This window comes from Neofelis nebulosa, chromosome 1, assembly GCF_028018385.1.
Source record: "Neofelis nebulosa isolate mNeoNeb1 chromosome 1, mNeoNeb1.pri, whole genome shotgun sequence".
NCBI classification, from domain to species: Eukaryota; Metazoa; Chordata; class Mammalia; order Carnivora; family Felidae; genus Neofelis; species Neofelis nebulosa.
The window spans coordinates 176211010-176230698 of NC_080782.1; the positions used below are offsets into that span (position 1 = coordinate 176211010).

General features: G+C 36.9%; 1 protein-coding gene across 1 annotated transcript in view; it reads left to right on the forward strand.

The window, feature by feature from the left end:
- Positions 1 to 19689, forward strand: part of UGGT2 (UDP-glucose glycoprotein glucosyltransferase 2) — a 192092-nt gene that overhangs the window by 120900 nt on the left and 51503 nt on the right. Inside the window, exons 21-24 of the mRNA XM_058681695.1 lie at positions 3751 to 3957; positions 8532 to 8663; positions 13319 to 13443; positions 18810 to 18905. Coding sequence (XP_058537678.1) covers positions 3751 to 3957; positions 8532 to 8663; positions 13319 to 13443; positions 18810 to 18905 — 560 coding nt within the window. The remainder of the gene's footprint in view (positions 1 to 3750; positions 3958 to 8531; positions 8664 to 13318; positions 13444 to 18809; positions 18906 to 19689) is intronic.

Sequence of the window (19689 nt, forward strand, 5' to 3'; positions counted from 1 at the left end):
GGGTGGCGCAGTCGGTTAAGCGTCCGACTTCAGCCAGGTCACGATCTCGTGGCCCGTGAGTTCGAGCCCCGCGTCAGGCTCTGAGCCGATGGCTCAGAGCCTGGAGCCTGTTTCCGATTCTGTGTCTCCTTCTCTCTCTGCCCCTCCCCTGTTCATGCTCTGTCTCTCTCTGTCCCAAAAATAAATAAAAAAACGTTGAAAAAAAAAAAAAATTTAAAAAAAAAAAAAAAAAAAGAAAAACACCTACAAACCGTAACTCAAAGTATTTTATGAAATTGTTTGTTTTGCATTAGCTAAGTGTAAATTTAGTGCTGATAACAAATTACCCCATAACTTAATGGTTTAAAAACAATAAACGTTTTCTTAGAGTGTCTGGGGTTTAAGAATTCAAGAGTGACTTGGCCAAGTGGCTGTGGCTCAGGGTTTCTTGTGAGGGTGCAGTCAGGACTCTGGCAGCAGTTGTCTGCAGGCTTGACTGGAACCAGAGCCATCAGCTGCTAAGAGGGCTTGCATGGCTGCTGGCAGGGGGACTCAGTTTGTCACTGGCTCTTCACAGAACATCTCATTCCGTTGCCACATAGACCCCATTTTAGCATTGCTAAGTGTCCGCACAACGTGACAACTGGCTTTCCCCAGAGTGAGTGCTAAAGAGACAGAAGCCACAGTGTGTTTTATGATCTGACCTCAAAAGTCACACACTGTACTTCCATAATATCCTATTGATGACACAGATCGCTCCTATCCAGTGTGAGGAGGAACAATATGGAAGCACAAGTATAAAGAAGTAAGGATCATCGGGGGCCATCTTGGAGGGGCACTACCACATCAAGAATAGTTAATACATTTTAGACGAAACATAATAACATCAGTTGGGAGAATTTTCATGTCATGTTAGGCAGTCTCAGAACACATTCTGGCTTCATTCAAGCCCTGCAGACCAGCACATTCAAAAAGGGGTGTTTGAGGTCTATGGAGTACATCACCTCTGCCTTCTGTCTCTTCTCAAGAATTTTTGGTAGCGTGTTCTTTGCGAGGCTGACAGATTGCCTTTTCCCAGTAGTTCCAATGTATGTGGCTCTCCCATTATGCACATATTGGTATGTTTAATGGTGTCCCACATTTCTATAAGAATCTGATCATTTTAGTTCTTTTTACATTCTATTTTTCAGACTATAGCTCTGTTGATTTATCTTTAAATTCAGTGATCCTTCTGCCAAGTCAAATCTATTGAACCCCACTAGTGAATTTTTCATTTCAGTGATTGTACTTTCCAATTCCAGAGTTTCCATTTGGTTCTTCTTTATAATTTCTATTGCTTTGTTATTATCATCAGTGTAATAAGTTGTTGTACCTTCCTTTAACTCTTTAAGCATGGTTTCCTTTAGTTGTTTGAAGATACATGTATGTCTGTTAAGTCCATCATCTAAGGTCCCTCAAAGATAGTTTCTGATGCTTGGTATTTTTCCTTAGTATGAATCATACTGTCCTCTTTCACTGCATATCTCATAATCTTTTACTGAAAACCAAACATTTTAGATAATACACTGGAGCACATTTGGATCCCATACCACTTCATCACCTGGACTGTTTGGTCATTTGTTTGTTTAGTGATATGACTGAACTCTCTCTCTAGTCTATCTCCCTCTCATTGTTTTTCTCTGATGTTCCTGCTCAGACGTTTTCCCTTGTTTTTATCTTTGATCTTGGTTTCCTGGAGACTGCCTCTGAGTCAGCAAAAGCCAATTATTGTTCAAAGTTTATACTTAAATACCCCCAGGCAGTTAGATGTTCACGCTTTACTGTTGGATGTCTGCTTGACTTAAAGGCTGCTTTCCAGGTTAGAGATTTTATGATTTTGCCCCACATTCACAGTGGAATAGTATCTTGGAATTTCCCTGATGACTCCTGAGAAGATTCAACCTTTGGCTTGGTCTTCCAGACTGCCGAGAAGGACTTTAATATTATTTTTAAACTTGACTTCCTAGCAGTTGCCCCTGGGTCAGAGTACCTTTTTATTTAGCAGTATTTGTTTAGGGAATGCCTTCAGTGTGCCCCCTGTCCCATTCTCATTACCTTGAGTGGGGCCACTGTGACACAGATGCAGTTTTCCGGAACCTCAGGGATGAGTATGATCCCAGGACAGCTCTTTTCATCTCTCTCCTTCTCTGAGTCTCTCTCTCTGTTAAACCCATGGCCTGTCTCTCATTCCACCTGACGTTTTTTTGCCTGGAGGACCATGTAAAAACACGCTCCAGATGGGATTTCACCCACAGGCTGTCATTTACTAACTCTTGATCTGGTTCATTAATTGAATTATCTGCGGTATCAATTCTTATTTTTATTCTTTCCAGTATTATATTTTGAGCCTCTCTCATTTTCATTTCAGCCAGCTTGCTTTTAACTTTTGCCTTTCTCTCATGGGGTCTCTCCTTATCTCTCTCTGAGTCTGTTTTTTGGAGACCATGTTTTCTTTTCATAGCTACACAAACTTTAAGAGACTAACATAATGAACACTTATATACCTAACACCTAGATTCTATAATTTTAACATCTTGCCACATTTGTTTTATCTGATTATCTGTTGTTAGTGGGGAGGAAGGGCAGAATAGTCTGCATTTTAAAGTAAGTCACAGAAATCAGCATACGTCATCCCTTAGTATTTTAATATGCATTTTCTAAGAATTAGGATATTTTACATAACTGCAATACCACTATCCCATTGCTAGTACTAAGCCTGCATTAAATTGTTCGCACAAAGATGTCTTTTCTTTTTTCAAGCTAGGATCTAAACGTGTTTCATTGTTACGTTTCATTAGTTTCTTTTATTATAGAACAGTCCCATCCACATTTTGTCTATTGACTTTTTAAAGAGACCAAGCTGGTTGCCTTTTAGAAAAATCCCACCTTACAAATTTCACTGATTTTTTTTTTCCTTACAGTATTTTTAACTTGTCCCTTAGCCCTTATATCTCCTCTACACTGGAAGCTATGTCTGACTTAATTAGATTCAGCTTCCACATGTTCATGAGTGATGATGTATTCTTCATGCTCTGTTTGTACACTACCAACCTGAAAAAAAATTTCAATGTCCAGCATCAGTAGAATGTATAAAAGAGTATATTCGTACAGTGGAAATCTATGCAGTCCTAAAAAATAAAGCAACTAAAGATACACAAACAGTGTTGATGAATCTCACAACCATTATGTTGAGTGGAAACAAGGCAGGAAAGAATATATACTGTATGATTATATGAAGCTCAAAATAGGTTAAATGTTTCATGATGAAACTTAGGTGATAAACCAGAAGAAGAAGCAAGAATGATCCTACAAATAAGTAACAGGATCGTGGTTGTTTTTAGAAACGTGGAAAGGTGTAGTCATTGGCAGGGTGTATGAGAGACGTCTTTGGGTTGCTGGCAATGCTCTGTTTCTCGACCTGGGTTATAGTTTTATGGGTTAACTCACTGAATTCTACATTTTTGTTTCGGGTATTGTTTTATATGTGTTATTTCACATACAAAAAGTGGTTAAAGTATCTCCTAAAAGACTCGTTATACAAAGAGGTGAAGCAGTCGGAGTTCCTAAAATGACTGTTTTCTGGTACACGTTCAGTACCATCCACATAGAAAGACCTCTGCAGTGAGGGCTGCTTTGTGTTAAAGTGAACAAGCTCGAATGGAAAGAGAAAAGTTCGGCTGTAAAATGATATGTGAGATACCGATCTTTTCCACCTATAAACGTGTCTTGCAGAAAACAAGTGTTCATAGTCGGTTGGGAGTTATTTATAATCCTACATCGAAAATAAATGAAGAAAACACCGCTATTTCTAGAGGAATTTTGGCAGCTTTTCTTACACAGAAAAACAGCTTTTTGAAAAACTTTCTCAGGAAACTGGCGAAGGAAGAAACTGCTACAGCTATTTACTCTGGAGAAAAAATTCACACATTCCTTACTGAGGTCAGTGGCTATTTGTTTGGAGTAAGAAGTATCTGTTGCATTTTTAGAATGTATAAGCCAATGTGGTCATGCTACTGAAAAATGTCAATAAATAAGTATAATCAATTGGGGATAATAAACATTCCTTCAACGGGAAAAGACAGTGATGTGACTTTGCATCGAGGCACTTAGCCAACCAAATTTCACGTATTTCTGCTACTACTGTATGATCCTTGAAGTTGATAGCATTCTAGTTAGGACTTGTATGTGAAGATCGAGAGTTCAAGGGCTATGTAAGTCATACTCAGGTAGTTCACTGAAGGGTCCAGTATGAGGGAAATTCTAAAGATGGAAGATGATCCTCAAGAAAGAAGATCCGTTAATCTGCTCAAAAATATCAATTGATTGTCTGCCATACAAGGGAGGTATACTCGTGGACAAGGCAGATATGTTGAGTCCGTGCTCCTGTGGAGCTTCCACGGTGGTGGGAAAGGCAGACAAACTAAATGGTACTGGAAAAATACAAAGAAATGAGAGGGTAGATAGTTTGAGGGACGCTCTTTTAGCTGAAGTGGTCAGGGAAGGCATCTCTTAAAGAGCTTATGTTTGAGCAGAGGTCTGAATGTGATGAGAAAATTTGTGAGAAGAATGTACCAGATCTGGGAACACAGTAAGTCTAAAGGACTGACGCAGAGACTGTCTTTCCAGGTTTGAGGTACAGGCAGAAGATCATCAGAGCAAAATAGGGAGCGTGATGTGGAGAGTAGTAGGAGCTGAGGTCAGAAACATAACCCAGATATTTCAGGAGTCTGTAGGCCATGATAAGGAACTGAAGTCTTTCCTAAGTATGATGGGAAACCACTGAGGAATCTTGAAGAGGTGAATAACCCTTAAAAAGATGACTCTGGATGCCATGTGAAATTTTGTAGTAGGCAGACAAGAGTGGATATAGGATGAACAATTGGAATGTTTTTGCAGTAATCTAGACAAGAAAAAATGGCATCTTGGACTAGGTAGTAGTGGTGGGAATGGTGAGGTGATTGGTACGTATTTGTTACAATCAGAATTAGCTGATCAATTGTATGTGATATGTGAAGGTAACATCCTTACATTTTAGCTTGAGCAGCTAGAATTAATGGTGGTGCCTTTTTTTGAGACGGGAAAGTATAGATGAGGAGGAGATCTGGACACGTAGAGGATCAAGCGTTAAGTCTGTACATGTTAAGTTGGAGATGTCTGTTGGACATTCAGGGGGAGATGTTGAGTTGACAGTTGAGTTAATGAGTATAGAAATCAACTCAGGGTTGTCAGGGTATTTTTAGAGTACATCACTTCGAGAGTTACCAACATTATATATCATTTAAAAGCAAGAAACTGGGTGAGATACCTCAGAAATGAGTTGGGTGAGGGAAGAGGGGCTAAAAAATGGAGCTCTGGAATATTCCAACATACAGAGGTATGCAAGAAAAGGATGATCCAGCGAAGGAGACAGATGGAACAGCCATAAGTTAAGAAGATAACCAGGAGAATATGGTATCTTGAAAGCAGTTGGAGAAAGTATTTCAAGGACAGAATGATCAACTGTGCAGATGTTCCTGAAATTAGGCTTCATAATTGACCATTTACTTGTTAAGGTGGTCATTGGTGACTTTGATGAAAATAGTTTCAGTGGAGTAGTAGGTATAAAAGTAAACTTGATGGAAAAGAGAATGGGAAATCAGAAACTAGAGATAGTGAGTATAGGTAGCTCTTTCAAAAAACTTTATTTTCCCGTGAACAGAGAAATATTTTGTAGCCAGAAAAGGACTTGGCATCAAGACTTTCTACATTTGCAAGATGTTACTTTTTGTATGCTAATGGAGACAGTCCATCCAAACTGAGAAAGGAGGATAGGGAGGGGAGCAGAGAAGAAGCAGAGTTCTTGAGTAGATAAGAGGTGCTGGGATCCCCTGGACAGGTGTTTACAGTTGGTCTTAAGAAAAAGAACCATTCATCCATTTTTACTGGAGAGAAGGCAGAATATATGAGCATGGCTGCGGAAGGGTAGATTTAGTTGGTGGTAGCAGGATAAAGGCCTTCTGATTATTTTCATTTTCAGAAGAAATTCAGGTCATTCGCTAAGTATTAGAGTGAGAGTAGGTATTATTAGAGGTTTGAGGGAAGAGGAGCAAATGCCACATACTCTTCTCTTATTCTGAGAGAAAGTGAATTAACTACATTAGTGTGGGAGGGTTTCTGAGGGCCCACTAGATGTTAACGACTGTAAACTGAAAGTGAGGTCGCTATTAGTTGCAGCTTTTTTTCCAGCTGTATTAAGACTATTTTGGTTCCAGTTACAGGGGAAGCAGAGTCGTGCTTAAACAGAGTTGAGGTTTTGCCAGGTGAATATGACTTCAGGGAAGCATTCCAGGGATCTAAGCATGGCAAGTTTGTGTTGCAGTAAAGGCCTTTGAGGTATAACTCAGGAGGAAATTATGGGAGGTGTGATGGGTAATAACGAGGTGGTAGGGGCAGAGGACAGAAGGGATTGGGTAATGGTTGGTATGGTGACACTAGGTTGAATGAGCCGGAAATCGAGGAGTTTGTGGTCAGAGGGGATGATTGAGATGGAGATTTTGGATGTAAGTGGGATCTCGGGCTGCACTGTCCAATACTGTATCCACTAGCTGCATGTGGCTCTTTTAAACTTAAAATTAAGTTAAAATTCCAGTTGTTTAAGCATCCAGCTTTTGATTTTGGTTCAGGTCATGATCTCATGGTTCATGAGATTGAGCGCCATGTGAGGCTTTGTGCTGACAGCTTGAGGCCTGCTTGGGATTCTGTCTCTCTCCCTCTCTTTCTCTGCCCCTCCCACACTCATTCCCTCTCTAAATAAATAAATAAGCAAACAAACAAACAAACAAACTTAAAAAAAATTTAAATTTAAATTCAGTGCTCCAGTCATTCTAGCCACATTTTAAGTGCTCAGTAACCATCCATGGCTGTGGCTGGCATATTGGACTGTTTAGTGGAACATTTCTACCATCGCGGGAGCGTACCAGGAACCTGCTAGAAATTCAGAATTTAAGGCCCCACCTTGGATCTTCTGAAGTAGAAACTACATTTCAACAAGGTGATTGCACATTAAAGTTTGATAAGTACTGATATGGAGAGTGTTTCTTAGTGTGAAGATGTGAAGAAGCTATTCATGGTTTATTTTCTGTGAATGTCCATATATTTTTTGACTCTCACCAAGGATTACTTTTATATTTCAGAAATAAAATGCACTATTACTGAATTGGTTTTGTGAGGTTGGTATAATGGGGTGTGATAGGGTATTTCTATTTTAAACACTGTTTTTTTTCACTGAGGGTACCAAAATGGGGTACTGAGTTCAGAATTTAATTAACATGTGTTTAATTTCTTTAATGATAAATTGTATTTAAGTTGATGTTCCCTAGCATATTCCCTAGCATTACTAGTCAGTAATCCACCTGAAATCTTCAAAGAATGAATGTGGCATGTGATATCTACTTGTAACAGGATTTACAAATGTTATAATTGGCTTGGCAAAGAAATATTCTTTTTTAAAATGTAGTTTCAACAGTATGGAGGTTTCTCAAAAAACTAAAAATAGAACTACCCTACAACCCAGCAATTGCACTACTAGGCATCTATCCAGGGGACACAGGTGTGCTGTTTCGAAGGGACACATGCACCCCCATGTTTATAGCAGCACTATCCACAATAGCCAAAGGAAAGAGCCCAAATGTCCATCGATGGATGAACAGATAAAGAAAATGTGAGATATATATATATAGATAGATAGATAGATATAGATATAGATATATAGATACACACACACACAATGGAGGATTAGTCGGCAATCAAAAAGAATGAAATCTTGCCATTTGCAACTACGTGGATGGAACTGGAGGGTACTATGCTAAGTGAAATTAGTCAGAGAAAGACAAAAATCATATGACTTCACTCATATGAGGACTTTAAGAGACAAAACAGATGAACATAAGGGAAAGGAAACAAAAATAATATAAAAACAGGGAGGGGGACAAAGCAAAAGAGACTCATAAATATGGAGAACAAACTGAGGGTTGCTGGAGGGGTTGTGGGAGGTAGGATGGGTTAAATGGGTAAGGAATCTACTGAAATCATTGCTTTACTATATACTAATTTGGATGTAAATTTTAAAAATAAAAAATAAAGTTAAATTTAAATAAATAAAATGTAGTTTCAGATGAAAATAGTGCTTTTTAAATCAAAATTTAGAATAATTTCAAATTTTGCATTCATATATTTAAGTAGGCTTTGTTAAAATGATTTACTGGGGCACCTGGTTGGCTCAGTCAGTTAATAGTCCTACATCGGCTCAGGTCATGATCTCACTGTCTGTGAGTTCAAGCCCCACGTCAGGCTCTGTGTGGACAGCTCAGGGCCTGGAGCCTGCTTCGGATTCTGTGTCTCCCTCTCTCACTGCCCCTCCCCTGCTCACACTCTGTCTCTCTCTCAAAAATAAGTGTTAAAAAAATTTTTTTTAAATAAAAAATGATTTGCTATATTTCCCTTATTAATTTCATCCTTCTTAATTTATGGTTTAGGGGATGGATAAGAACGCTTTTCAGAAAAAATATAATACCATTGGAGTGAATATTTTCCGAACTCATCAGCTGTTCTGTCAAGATGTACTTAAAATTCGTCCTGGAGAAATAGGTATTGTCAGCAATGGGAAAGTAAGTAGAAAACGCAATTGCTCACTTTTTCTCACTGACCCGAGACCTGGGGGCCTGTCACAACATGCAGGAGATGCGGCTCTTGTGCTAGACACAGCGGACAAGGGTCAGCAAAAACTGCCTGTGGTCCCACCCCTTCCCCCAGGGATGGACGCATCGAATGTGGCGCGAAAGAGCGTTCGTATGGGAATAGCTGTTACTGTGTTCTAATGTAAGGATTAGAACAACTACTACAACATTGCAACTAAGAGCCACTGTTGCTGTAGATGTGGAAAGTACGTTGTGATGTCTTTTTCTTCTCGTCGCTTTTCTCTACAATTGACTGTGTTAACTTCCATAAGTACCGAATTGTTATTTTTGAAATATAAAGTCATAGTTATTAATGTAATCATTAAAATCTATAAGAAAAATCACTTACTTCAACCCTCCTAATGAAATTGGTTATTCATAGTTTATTGTTTTACCTTCTAACCCTTTTCTCTACCCTACATAGGCGTGTCTGGTTTGTAAAAATACATAATTTAATCCTGTTGTATACATGTATGTATAAAATTTTATATCACACTTTTTTTCTCTTGGTATATCGGAAACATTTTCTTATTAGAGAGTCTTTATAGACGTACAAAATTAATAATATCTACTTAATATTTTTTGAGTATGAGAATCTTGTTTTCTCAGTAATGATTTAAGTTTTAAAAAATTGAATCTGGTGCATAGATTTATTAAGAAATCAACTAACGCAATATGTTTGGCATCCTCTGTTTGAACTACCAAATTATATAACCCAAATTGTCTTCCAAGGTCTAGTGCGCTCTTAACGTTTTTGTTTTCTACATTTCTAGGTGAAGCTCTCTTTATCTAATGTTTTATTCCCCTATCATTTTCCCTGAAAATTATGCTCATTTTTTTCTTTTCTGACTCTATAAAGACTAGGAACTGGAGAGTAGTGAGGGTCTCACATCCACAAGCCTCTGCAGATCAAATATATCTGCTTCAATGTAGCAGTTTTCAGGCTAATTGTATTTAAGTGTTCATCTTTGTATGGTGCTCTTTTATAAATTGGTGACAATGGTTGCCATTTATTGCATTAATACACAGCATTTGTGAATTTGATAAGCAAGGTTTGTGGAAGCCCAGTAATGTCATTGCTTTTTATTTTTAACAGTTGTTTGGGGAGGAAATGTGGCTTTTTAGAACAGTTTTGCAGTATATGGCTCTGTCCCTTTGGCTCTGTCTAGCACTGTAAGGGTGAAGAGGGAAAAAAATTACACCAGCTGTATTTAGTACCTTGCCTTTTGATTATATGTTGTGGAAAGGCTACCCTATGTTTTCTTTGCTGTTATTTAATGTAATTCACATATTACCCATGTTATCGATAGCAAATGTTATAGTTATATTTACCTTATTTCTCCTAAAATAATTGTTTCTCTTCATCTTCCTTGAAATTGACAAAAATATTCAGATTCTAATTTTGCACCTGCTGTGATCAGTCTTCTAGGTTCTGAGAGTATAGTAGTGAACAAACTTGTTTTCATGAAGTTTATATTTTGGTGGGCAGTGACACCTAACAAGTAGCATCCTTATTGATAAGGTGCCATTTGGAGAGAGCCAGAGGAGGCAGGGAGGGAGGTGGGGGGGTAGAGCAAGCCGAGTGGAATATGTGCAAGAAGAATGTTCTAGATTGAGGGAACAGTGAGTACAAAGGTCCTGAGGTGAGATGATTACTGTGTCCTAGAAATAGCCAGTACAGAGAGTAGTCAGAAGAGAAGCTTCAGAAAAGTAGCTGCCGACCAGATCCCGTAGGGTTTCAGGACAGTGTAAGGACTCCTGCTTTACTGTGAGTGAGTTGTGAAGTTTAGTTGTGGGCAGAGGACTGACATGGTCTGACTTATGTCTTCTTTGTGCATCTCTAGTGGCTGTTCAATAGAGAATAAAACATAGGGCATCAGGAGAGCAGTCAGGAGCTAGTTCAGTAGTCCACGTGAGAGCTGATGGTGACTTGGACTGGAATGGCCCTGGAGGAGGAAGTGAGGGATGTATTGTGGAGGAAGAGTGGACCTGAATTACTGACAGACTTGGGGTGGGATGGAGAGAACCGTGTGACTGGCAAAGTGAGGCTGCTCAGGACGAGTGGAAGGGGAGGGAAGATGGAAATTCAGTTCCGGATGTAGGAAGAGTTCAGTGGCCAGTTCTGGTCCTGTGCCTGCTCTTGGGCTGACACTTGAGCATATGAGTTGAATTCAGGGAAGAGGTTGGGGCTGGAGGTAGATATTAAGTTAAATTATGTTGGCTTTTGCATTGATTAGTAGAAAATTATGATTTTATTTTTTTAATTTATGGAACTGTAATTTGAATAGAAAAGCATAATGTATCTGAAAGCAAGTACTGTGGCTTAGAGCTGTGTAATGTAATACTTAGCTTGTTACTCTCAGAGTGAGGCTTTAAAGCACAGTAGTCACAGCAATTGCAGCAGATAGGTACAACTCTCAGCCAGATCGTTTAATGCTTGAAATCTGACATTTTAGAATCAGCCTTCATCGCGAACCTGTCCAAATGTTTGTTAGAATTGGAACATACTCAGGTTGTTTATGAATGATCAAAACTGGGGGGTGGTGATTATCTCATACTTTCTTACTAAGATGCTGAAGAATTAAAAATGCATTTATTTTTAGTATTAAATAAAACTCTAATACTGCCACTATAATTATAACAGATTTATTGTCATTAACCTACATGTTTACAAATTGGCGAAAGACGGCGTAGCAGGCGGTAGAGAAGCAGGGCCTTTTTTGTTATTTTTTTTTTTTTTTAGCCAAACAAATCTCTGTTTGAATTCCATTTCACCATTAATTAATTATATGACTTCTATGAGACTTGGTTTAGAAATATCATTTGGACAGTGGGAATGGTGATGGTCTATTTTACAGAGTTGTCAGAGATTAAATATACTTTTATAGGTAAAGCATATAAAACAGCCCCAGACACAGAGCAGATTTTCAGTAAATATTAATTCCTGTTTTCTCTTTAAATATTTGAAGGCTGTCATGAGAAATAGTGGGTACATTTGTAGACCTGATTTGTGTTACACTTGATGAGAGAGTCAATATAGAATCATACTGAGATGTCCATGAGTGGAGAGAGATTTTTATAAAGCTCAGTGTGTGGATGAACATTCTAACAGAGTTTTCTAAAATTTTAATGAGCTGTCAGAGGTAATGCATTTCTGTTACAATAGTTATTCCGTATAACTGAAAAATCACATTTCCAAAATGTTGTAAAGAAGATGGAAGCACCAGATACATTTTATTATGTTTGTACATGAGTTTCAAGTTCAGTGTTCCTTTTCCCAACTTAGACATTATGTGATTTTATACTATTTATGTTTCTTTATCCCACAAGAATCAAGTTTCTCCTAGCTGTTTCACACTGCACTCACATAGGTGAAATAGAGCCAGTTCTCTGGTGAATTTAATCAATGAAGAGAGCCAATCTAATTAACCCCTTAAGAAAATAATTTGAGATTATATTTCCTTTTTTCTGAGTTATTAACAAAACTGCTCAAATCAATAGAGGTGGTACAGATAAAATTCAGCTATTTTCCAGGCCTCCTATTCATAGTCCATAAAATATAACATTGAAAGTGCTTTCAAAGTATCTCAAAAGTGATACCAAATCTTAAGGCAATGAAATGTTTCTATGTGTACTTTTAGTTTTATGGTATCCATTTTTTCATTTTGAAGAGCCCATGTTATATGTTTAAGGGTGAAACATGATATTTGTTTAGTTGGAATGCTAACATCCCAGCTAATATCACCTGTGATATGAGCAAATAATAAAAAATTCAAGAACTATACCTCATTCATTTTTAGAAAAATATTAATTGCAGAAGCAGATGAAGCAGTCGAGGGAGTGAGAAAATCTGCTACAACCATTTAATTCTGGTCTGTTTACCAAGAAAAAAAGGATTCTGGATGCTATACTTTGTGGTTGTCATTAAGTGTAAGTGTTTAGGGCATAAGACTATGTCAGGCTCACCTTCTGCATCGGTGCTTGCATTCATAATATGATGATGATTGCACGGATTAATTTCGAAATTAGGCGTGTGACAATTTGACAACTCCTCCTCTAGAGTTAACTGTTCACAGCCGACCTGCATACATGACCTTACTGTGGTCCAAACCATTTATACAGCATCAGTTAGATGAAGATGGGTTGGTACGTTTAAGTGATTATGTGGTTTGTCTTTGGTCGTATCTACGTCATGCAGGCCACAATTGATAGATGAATAGAAAAGCAAATTGAAAATAAAAGACTTATGAAATACAGACCGTTTCATAATTTACCTTAGAATGAAAAGCCTTAGGTTTTTGAAAGCATTATGTTTCAAAGTAAAACTTTCTAATGGAAATAATTTACTGCTTTTCTATTTTGTCAGTTAGATATTGGTGTTTATGCAAATGTTACTTGTAATATGAAAGTGAGAAAACCTTTTTCTCTTTGTCTCCCGGTAGATTTAGTAAGTGGTGGGATTGATCGCCACCGTCTGTTTAATTGGTAATCGGTTGTTGTTTAAATATCTATTTGATGAGAAAATATTTGTCCCAAACTGGTATCTTCCAGAAGGTATACAATAATAAAACTACTTTTATTTTAAGTTCTTAGGACCTTTAGATGAAAATTTCTATACAGAAGATTTTTACTTCTTGGAAAAGATAACATTTACTAATTTAGTAGAGAAAATTAAAGGCGTTGTTGAAAATATGAAAATCAGCTCAAAGAAGTAAGTATTTAAAATCGTAAGAGCAATTCATTTCAGGATGTGCTATTTTGCATCTTATTTTTTTCTTTTTAAGAATAGAAAATATTTCAAATATGTACACAATTAAAGATATAAGCGATATGTAGAGAATATTTAAAAATGATAATAAAGGACATCCATACTCACCACCACCAAACTGTACATGTGAATGGTTTGTTTTATTTGCCTTGGATCTTACTGTCCTCTTTGTTTCTTACCCACCTACACAGTCTCCATCCTCCCTGAGAAGTAACCATTTTCCTAAATGCTGTGTGCATGATTCCATACTCATATTTATACTTTGCTTCATTTCTGAATATCCATGAGCAGTGTTGTTTGGGCCGAATGCCTGACTTATAGAGAAACTCTGTTTCCTGTAGGTTCCTCTGCACTCTACTTCCTCTGGAGCTTCATCCAGGTTCATGTACACAGTTCATTTTAATTCCTTTTCGGTGTTTAATGAATATGCTGTAGCTCGTTTATGCAGTCCATTACTGAGGTACGGTGAACTTGGCTTTAGTGTTTTTACTGTTACAGAAGTGCTGGAGTGAACCAGCTTTCCGTGTCTCCTTGTGCAGTGTGAGTTTCTCTAGAGCACAGGGGTGTTGCAGTTGGGTTATAGGGTGTGCGTGTCTTCAGCCTTACCAGATGTTGTTAAATACCCTTGAAAGTCATTGCAGCAATTAACACTCCCACCAGAAAGGTGAAAGTTCTGTTTCCACAGGTTCTTACCAATACCTGGAGTTGTCTGACTTGATAATTTTCTCTGTCTGGTGGATGTGAAATTGTGGCTTGTTTTACTTTGCATTTCTTTGACTTTTGAGTATCTTCTCATACGATTATTTTCATTCACGTTTACCCTTCTGTAAAATACCTGTTTGTGTCTTCTGCTCAGTTATCTGTTGGGCTTTTTTTCTTCTTTTAATGATCTATAAACATATTCTCTGTGATTCTGTATACTAATCTTTATCAATTATATGTGTTACAAATATTATATTCTAGTTTGTGACATGACTATTTACTTTTTTATTGCAATTTTTTACCAAATACTTAGATGATTTTTATTTTAATGTCAAAACATTATCAGGATTTTTCTGTCATGGTTTGTCTGTGGTCTGTGTGTGTGTGAGGGAGGGAGGGAGGGAGGGAGTGTGTGTGTATATCTGTAGGATGTATAAGAATTTTTTTCTAGTCTGTGTTCATAAAGATATTCTCCTTTATTGTCTTCTAAAAGTTTTCCAGTTTTGCTTTTTTATTGGTCTATATCTTTAGTTCTTCTTGGGTTTTTAAAAAAGTATTTATTTATTTTGAGAGAGAGTGTGTATGTGTGAGTGAGCAGAGGAGGGACAGATCTGCACTGTCAGCACAGAGCCCCATGCAGGGCTCGATCCCATGAACTGAGATCATGACCTGAGCTGAGATCATGACCTGAGCTGAGATCATGTCCTTAATTCTTCTTAGATCTTTATATTGTTCCACTGGTATGCTGTCTCATGCCAGTCCCACACTCCAGTTACCACAGCTTTATAATAAATTTTGATAATAGCAAAAATTTTCTCTTCTGTCTCTTCTTCAAAATTGCATTGATTGTTTTTTGCTACTTGTTTTTCCACATAAATGTAATTAGAACCAGCATAACAAGTTCTACAAAAAACTGTCCTGGAATTTTTATGAGAATTTCCGTGAATTTATAGATTAGTTTAAGAATTGCCATCTTTATGTAATATTAAATTATCTCATCTGTTAAATATATACATATATTGTTTATGTATGGCTATATGAATGTATAATATATAAAACATATAAAATAACATATAGGTATATAACTGATGTATCTGGCATACAATTTATATGTGGTATATGATTTATATATAAACATATGTATATAAGAATATGTAGGTAGATAGTTTGACACACTTACTTAGTGTTCCTTTTGGGTCCTTTGGTGAAGCTTCTGTTTTTTTCCCATGAGTTTTTACACATGTAGTTTTAGATTTATTCCCTTGTACTTTATACTTTTAGCCCATATTATAAATAGTGTACTTTAAATTATATTTTCAAATTGTTTATTGCTAAATTACAGGAATAATAATAAATTCTATATTGATCTTCCTTGCTCAACTCTCTTATTTTTTGTAACATTTTATCTGAAGTTAGACGCTCATGTCATTTGTGAATTGTAACAGCTTCGTACTTTAACTTCTAGCTTTTAAAACATCTCCTGTTGGCCTTTCTCTTGTTCTAGTTTGCTTAATTTAGGATAGACTTATTTTACTGTTTTACTTTTCATATATGTAGATTTAGGACCTGGCAGGCTCTTGATTGTTTTGGTTGTTTTTATCAGTTTCAGTTTGTACTATTTTTTTCATCTGTTCTCTTTCATAAACTTCTCAAGTTGGGTTCTAAGCTTTTTAATATCACATTTTTTTTCCTTACATACCCTTAAATTACAGGCTTAAAAGTGTCTTTCTAAACTCTATTTAGCTGTATCACATAAGCTGTGATATATAAATGCTTCATTATGATTCATTGCTAACATGTTCAGATTTCTGGGTTTTTTAACATTTGCTTGTTAAGATGTTTTGAAATATTTATAGTGTCTTCTTCATGAAGGCAAACTCCTTGTCCATTTTATCATTTTTATCTTCCTTATATGGAATTGTGCCTAGATCTTGTTAGACATCCAGTAAATCTTTATTGAATAAATAAATGAATAAGATGCATTTTAAAAATTTTAAGTGGCACAGTGTGTTATTAATTGATTTCCAGTTTGTTTTTGAACTGTGATTAGAGAACATGGTTTATGAAAATCAATTATTTGGTATTTATTTCTACAAATTTTGTGAGACAGGGTTAATCTTTATCATTGTTCCATGCCTGATTTTTTTAAGGCTTATTCTCTAATTGTGTGGAAGATTTTACACATTTATTATTTTGAACATGCTATTTTTTTTCCAACCATCGAAATACTGAATTATTCTTTATCTGTCAGTTACTAGATGAAGTTTGTTAAAACACTGCAATGATGATTATGGATCTGTCATTTAGTTCTTGCAACTTTGTCAAATTTTATTCTAAATATTTTGAGCTGTAGTTATATATACTCTGATTCAGAATTATGTTTCTAGTGAATTGTTCCTTTTATCATTATATATTACTCTTTTTGCTATAATTTTGTCTTAAAGTCTGTGGGGTCTCGTATTTAAGCCACATCAACATTCTTTTTGGTTAATGCTTTTCTGTTTTATCTTTTTCCATTTACTTTCAGTGTACCCACACATCTTATGGCATACAACTAGGCTTCCTGCCAGAACTAAAAATTCTGATTCTTAGTCTTAAATACAGAATTCTGATTCGGATGAAATGGATGTCCTTGCTTAATCTGTTCCTTTAGGAAGTAATTCATCATTTAGGAAATGATGTTAACATAGAAAACTAAAAATAAAGTAGGAAAGTGTAAGGGCATTTCTGCAGTAAAGAGATAATATCCACAGTTATTTTCAAGTGGATATTTTAAAAAGAAAACTTTAAAAAGCAAAAAAAGTTATTTTTGGTTAAATAATTTAGGTCTAGCTTATGTTGGAAAGCATATAATTCATACTGAATTTTGTGAATATATTGTTAACATTTCAGAACCAATTTTTTTAATCTGATCTGGCAAAAAATAGTTTTAAATAGGTTTGGGAAGCTATTTCAGCCACTTTAGAGGTGGATTTCAGACCAAAACCACCACCGAAACAACAAAAACCAACACTAAACTATAAGAACATCCCCTCTAATTGTCTGAAGTCATTGCACACACACACATAATGCTAAACACGTCATGTTGTGGTTAGAATAAAGGCATATATGCTTAAATGTGAACATATGTTTAAGATATGCATCCTTATTTTCATGTCTTCCAAGAGTTAGCTACCTAGGAAGGTAGAACTCTGGGTGCAAAAGACAGAGTCCTTGGAACCATTGCTGGGGGAGCACGTGACACCTGTTTCTGGAGCAGAGTGATTACTGCCTGCTCTGCTCAGAGACCATCTCCACTCCTTAGGAGGTGCTGACTTTCTCGTGCATGTTCCCTTCTGCAGTTCAGAGTATTTTGCAAAAAGAGAGAATTGAGAGAATCTACAAAAAGGCTGTTTGGGGCCCCCAATTTTCCCTTTCCTCATTTCCTCTTCTCTTAGTGCATGTGGTCCCCTTGAAACATGGGGAGCATGTTTAACCATATTTCCTCCATTGTGTCTACAATTTCACATATTAGAGATTATGTGGCTAATAAATACCTTTGAGGGAGTTTAGGAATAGAGATTATGATTTTGATTAATTTACTCATTTAAAACAGGTTTATTGGGTGGCTCAGTCAGTTAAGTGTCCGACTTCAGGTCATGAACTCGCGGTTTGTGAGTTCGAGCCCCACATCAGGCTCTGTGCTGACAGCTTGGAGCCTGCTTCCAATTTTGTGTCTCCCTCTCTCTCTGCCCCTCCCCTGCTCATGCTCTGTCTCTCTCTGTCTCTCAAAAATAAATAAATGTAAAAAAAAATTTTTTAAACAGGTTTATTAAGTGGTCATTAAGCAATGCTCTGTGAAAGATATGGTGTGTAATACAAATACAAATACGTGCAGTCGTAATTAGTTTTCAAACTAATTTGTGACCATACAAGTCTGGACTTCTTAGTTATTTTGGAAATTCTCCCTTTTGTTCTTCCTGCCCTTCTTTCTCTCCTGGGTGGGCTCCAGTGCTTGAACACGTAACCAGCGCTCAGCAAATATTGCCTTGAATTGAATGACGCACCGTATCCTTACAGGCGCTGTTAAGAACACTACTTATAAGTGTTTAAAGATCATGTCAATGATAAAAAAAAAAAAAGGATGGTTTTTAAAGCAGCAGTCATCTTTAAACTGACAAATTCTAGGGGCATCTGGGTGGCTCAGTCGGCTAAGCATCCGACTCTTGGTTTTGGTTCAGGTCATGATCTCTTACAGTTCATGAGGTCAAGCCCTACGTTGGACTCTGTGCTGACAGCGTGGACACTGCTTGGGATTTCCTCTCTCTCTCTCTCTCTCTCTCTCTCTCTCTCTCCCTCTCCCTCTCTCCCTCTCCCTCTCCCTCTCTCTCCCTCCCTCCCTCTCCCCCCCTCCCTCTCCCCCCCCCATGCTTGCTCTCTCTCAAAATAAGTTTTTAAAAAAACTGACAAATTCAACTTACAAATTTGGAAGAAAAGTCATTTATATAAAGCTTGTCTATTGGAGATATTTTACATTAAATTTCCATTTCTCAGGGCATTAATTGTGACATGAAATATGGACCTTTCTCCTCAGAAAAACTCATCTGTTGTTTATCTTGTTTACCTAGCATGAGTGACCTCGTTATGAAAGTTGATGCCCTTATTTCCTCTTTGCCTAAACGTGAATCTCGGTATGATATCACATTTCTTAGAGAGAATCACAGGTAAGAATATATATTTTCTGTCACTGTATCCTTTACTCAGTTATGGTTTCCACTTATAGCAGAATTTAGAGCAAATTAAAAATTGTTAGAGAAGAAATATATTTGACAAGATTAGGAAAAGAAATTCCAGCTCTGAGATATTTGAAATGGAATTCATCAAGCTCTGTCTACTTACATACAATTATCTGTTTCCCCTGAAGGGAACCTTTTCTGTTGTTTTTAATTAGGGACCGCATAGAATTGGAGGAAAAAATAGACATTATCTAATTAACCTATAGACATGTTTCATTGTGTGATCTTTTTCTAATCAGTGCTCCTATAAAACTAAACTGAGACAAATACCTTAACATAGACTCAAGATGGCTGAGAGTACCTTGTAAGTTTTCTGATTTTGTGGTAGATGCAATCTTACATTGCTCATGTGTACTACTAGATGGTAATACGTGCTGTAGCTCCAGGAAGTGTGACTTTCAAGAGGTCTTTACACATGTGCAGTTGTATACTCAGGGAAAATAACTTTCTAAAGAAGGGAGCACTGTTGGGAAGGAAGTTTTATTTTTTTATTTTATTTTTCAGATAACTAAGATTCAATACTTTTAAGTGTTTATTATTATTTTAGATAGCACAAGAGCTGGGGAGAGGGACGGAGGGAGAGAGAGAAAGAACCTTAAGCAGACTCCACAGTGAGCGTGGAGCCCGACACGGGGCTCAATCCCACTACCCCGGGATCATGATCTGAGCCTAAATCAAGAATCAAATGCCATGTGCTAAAATAATTTAACAC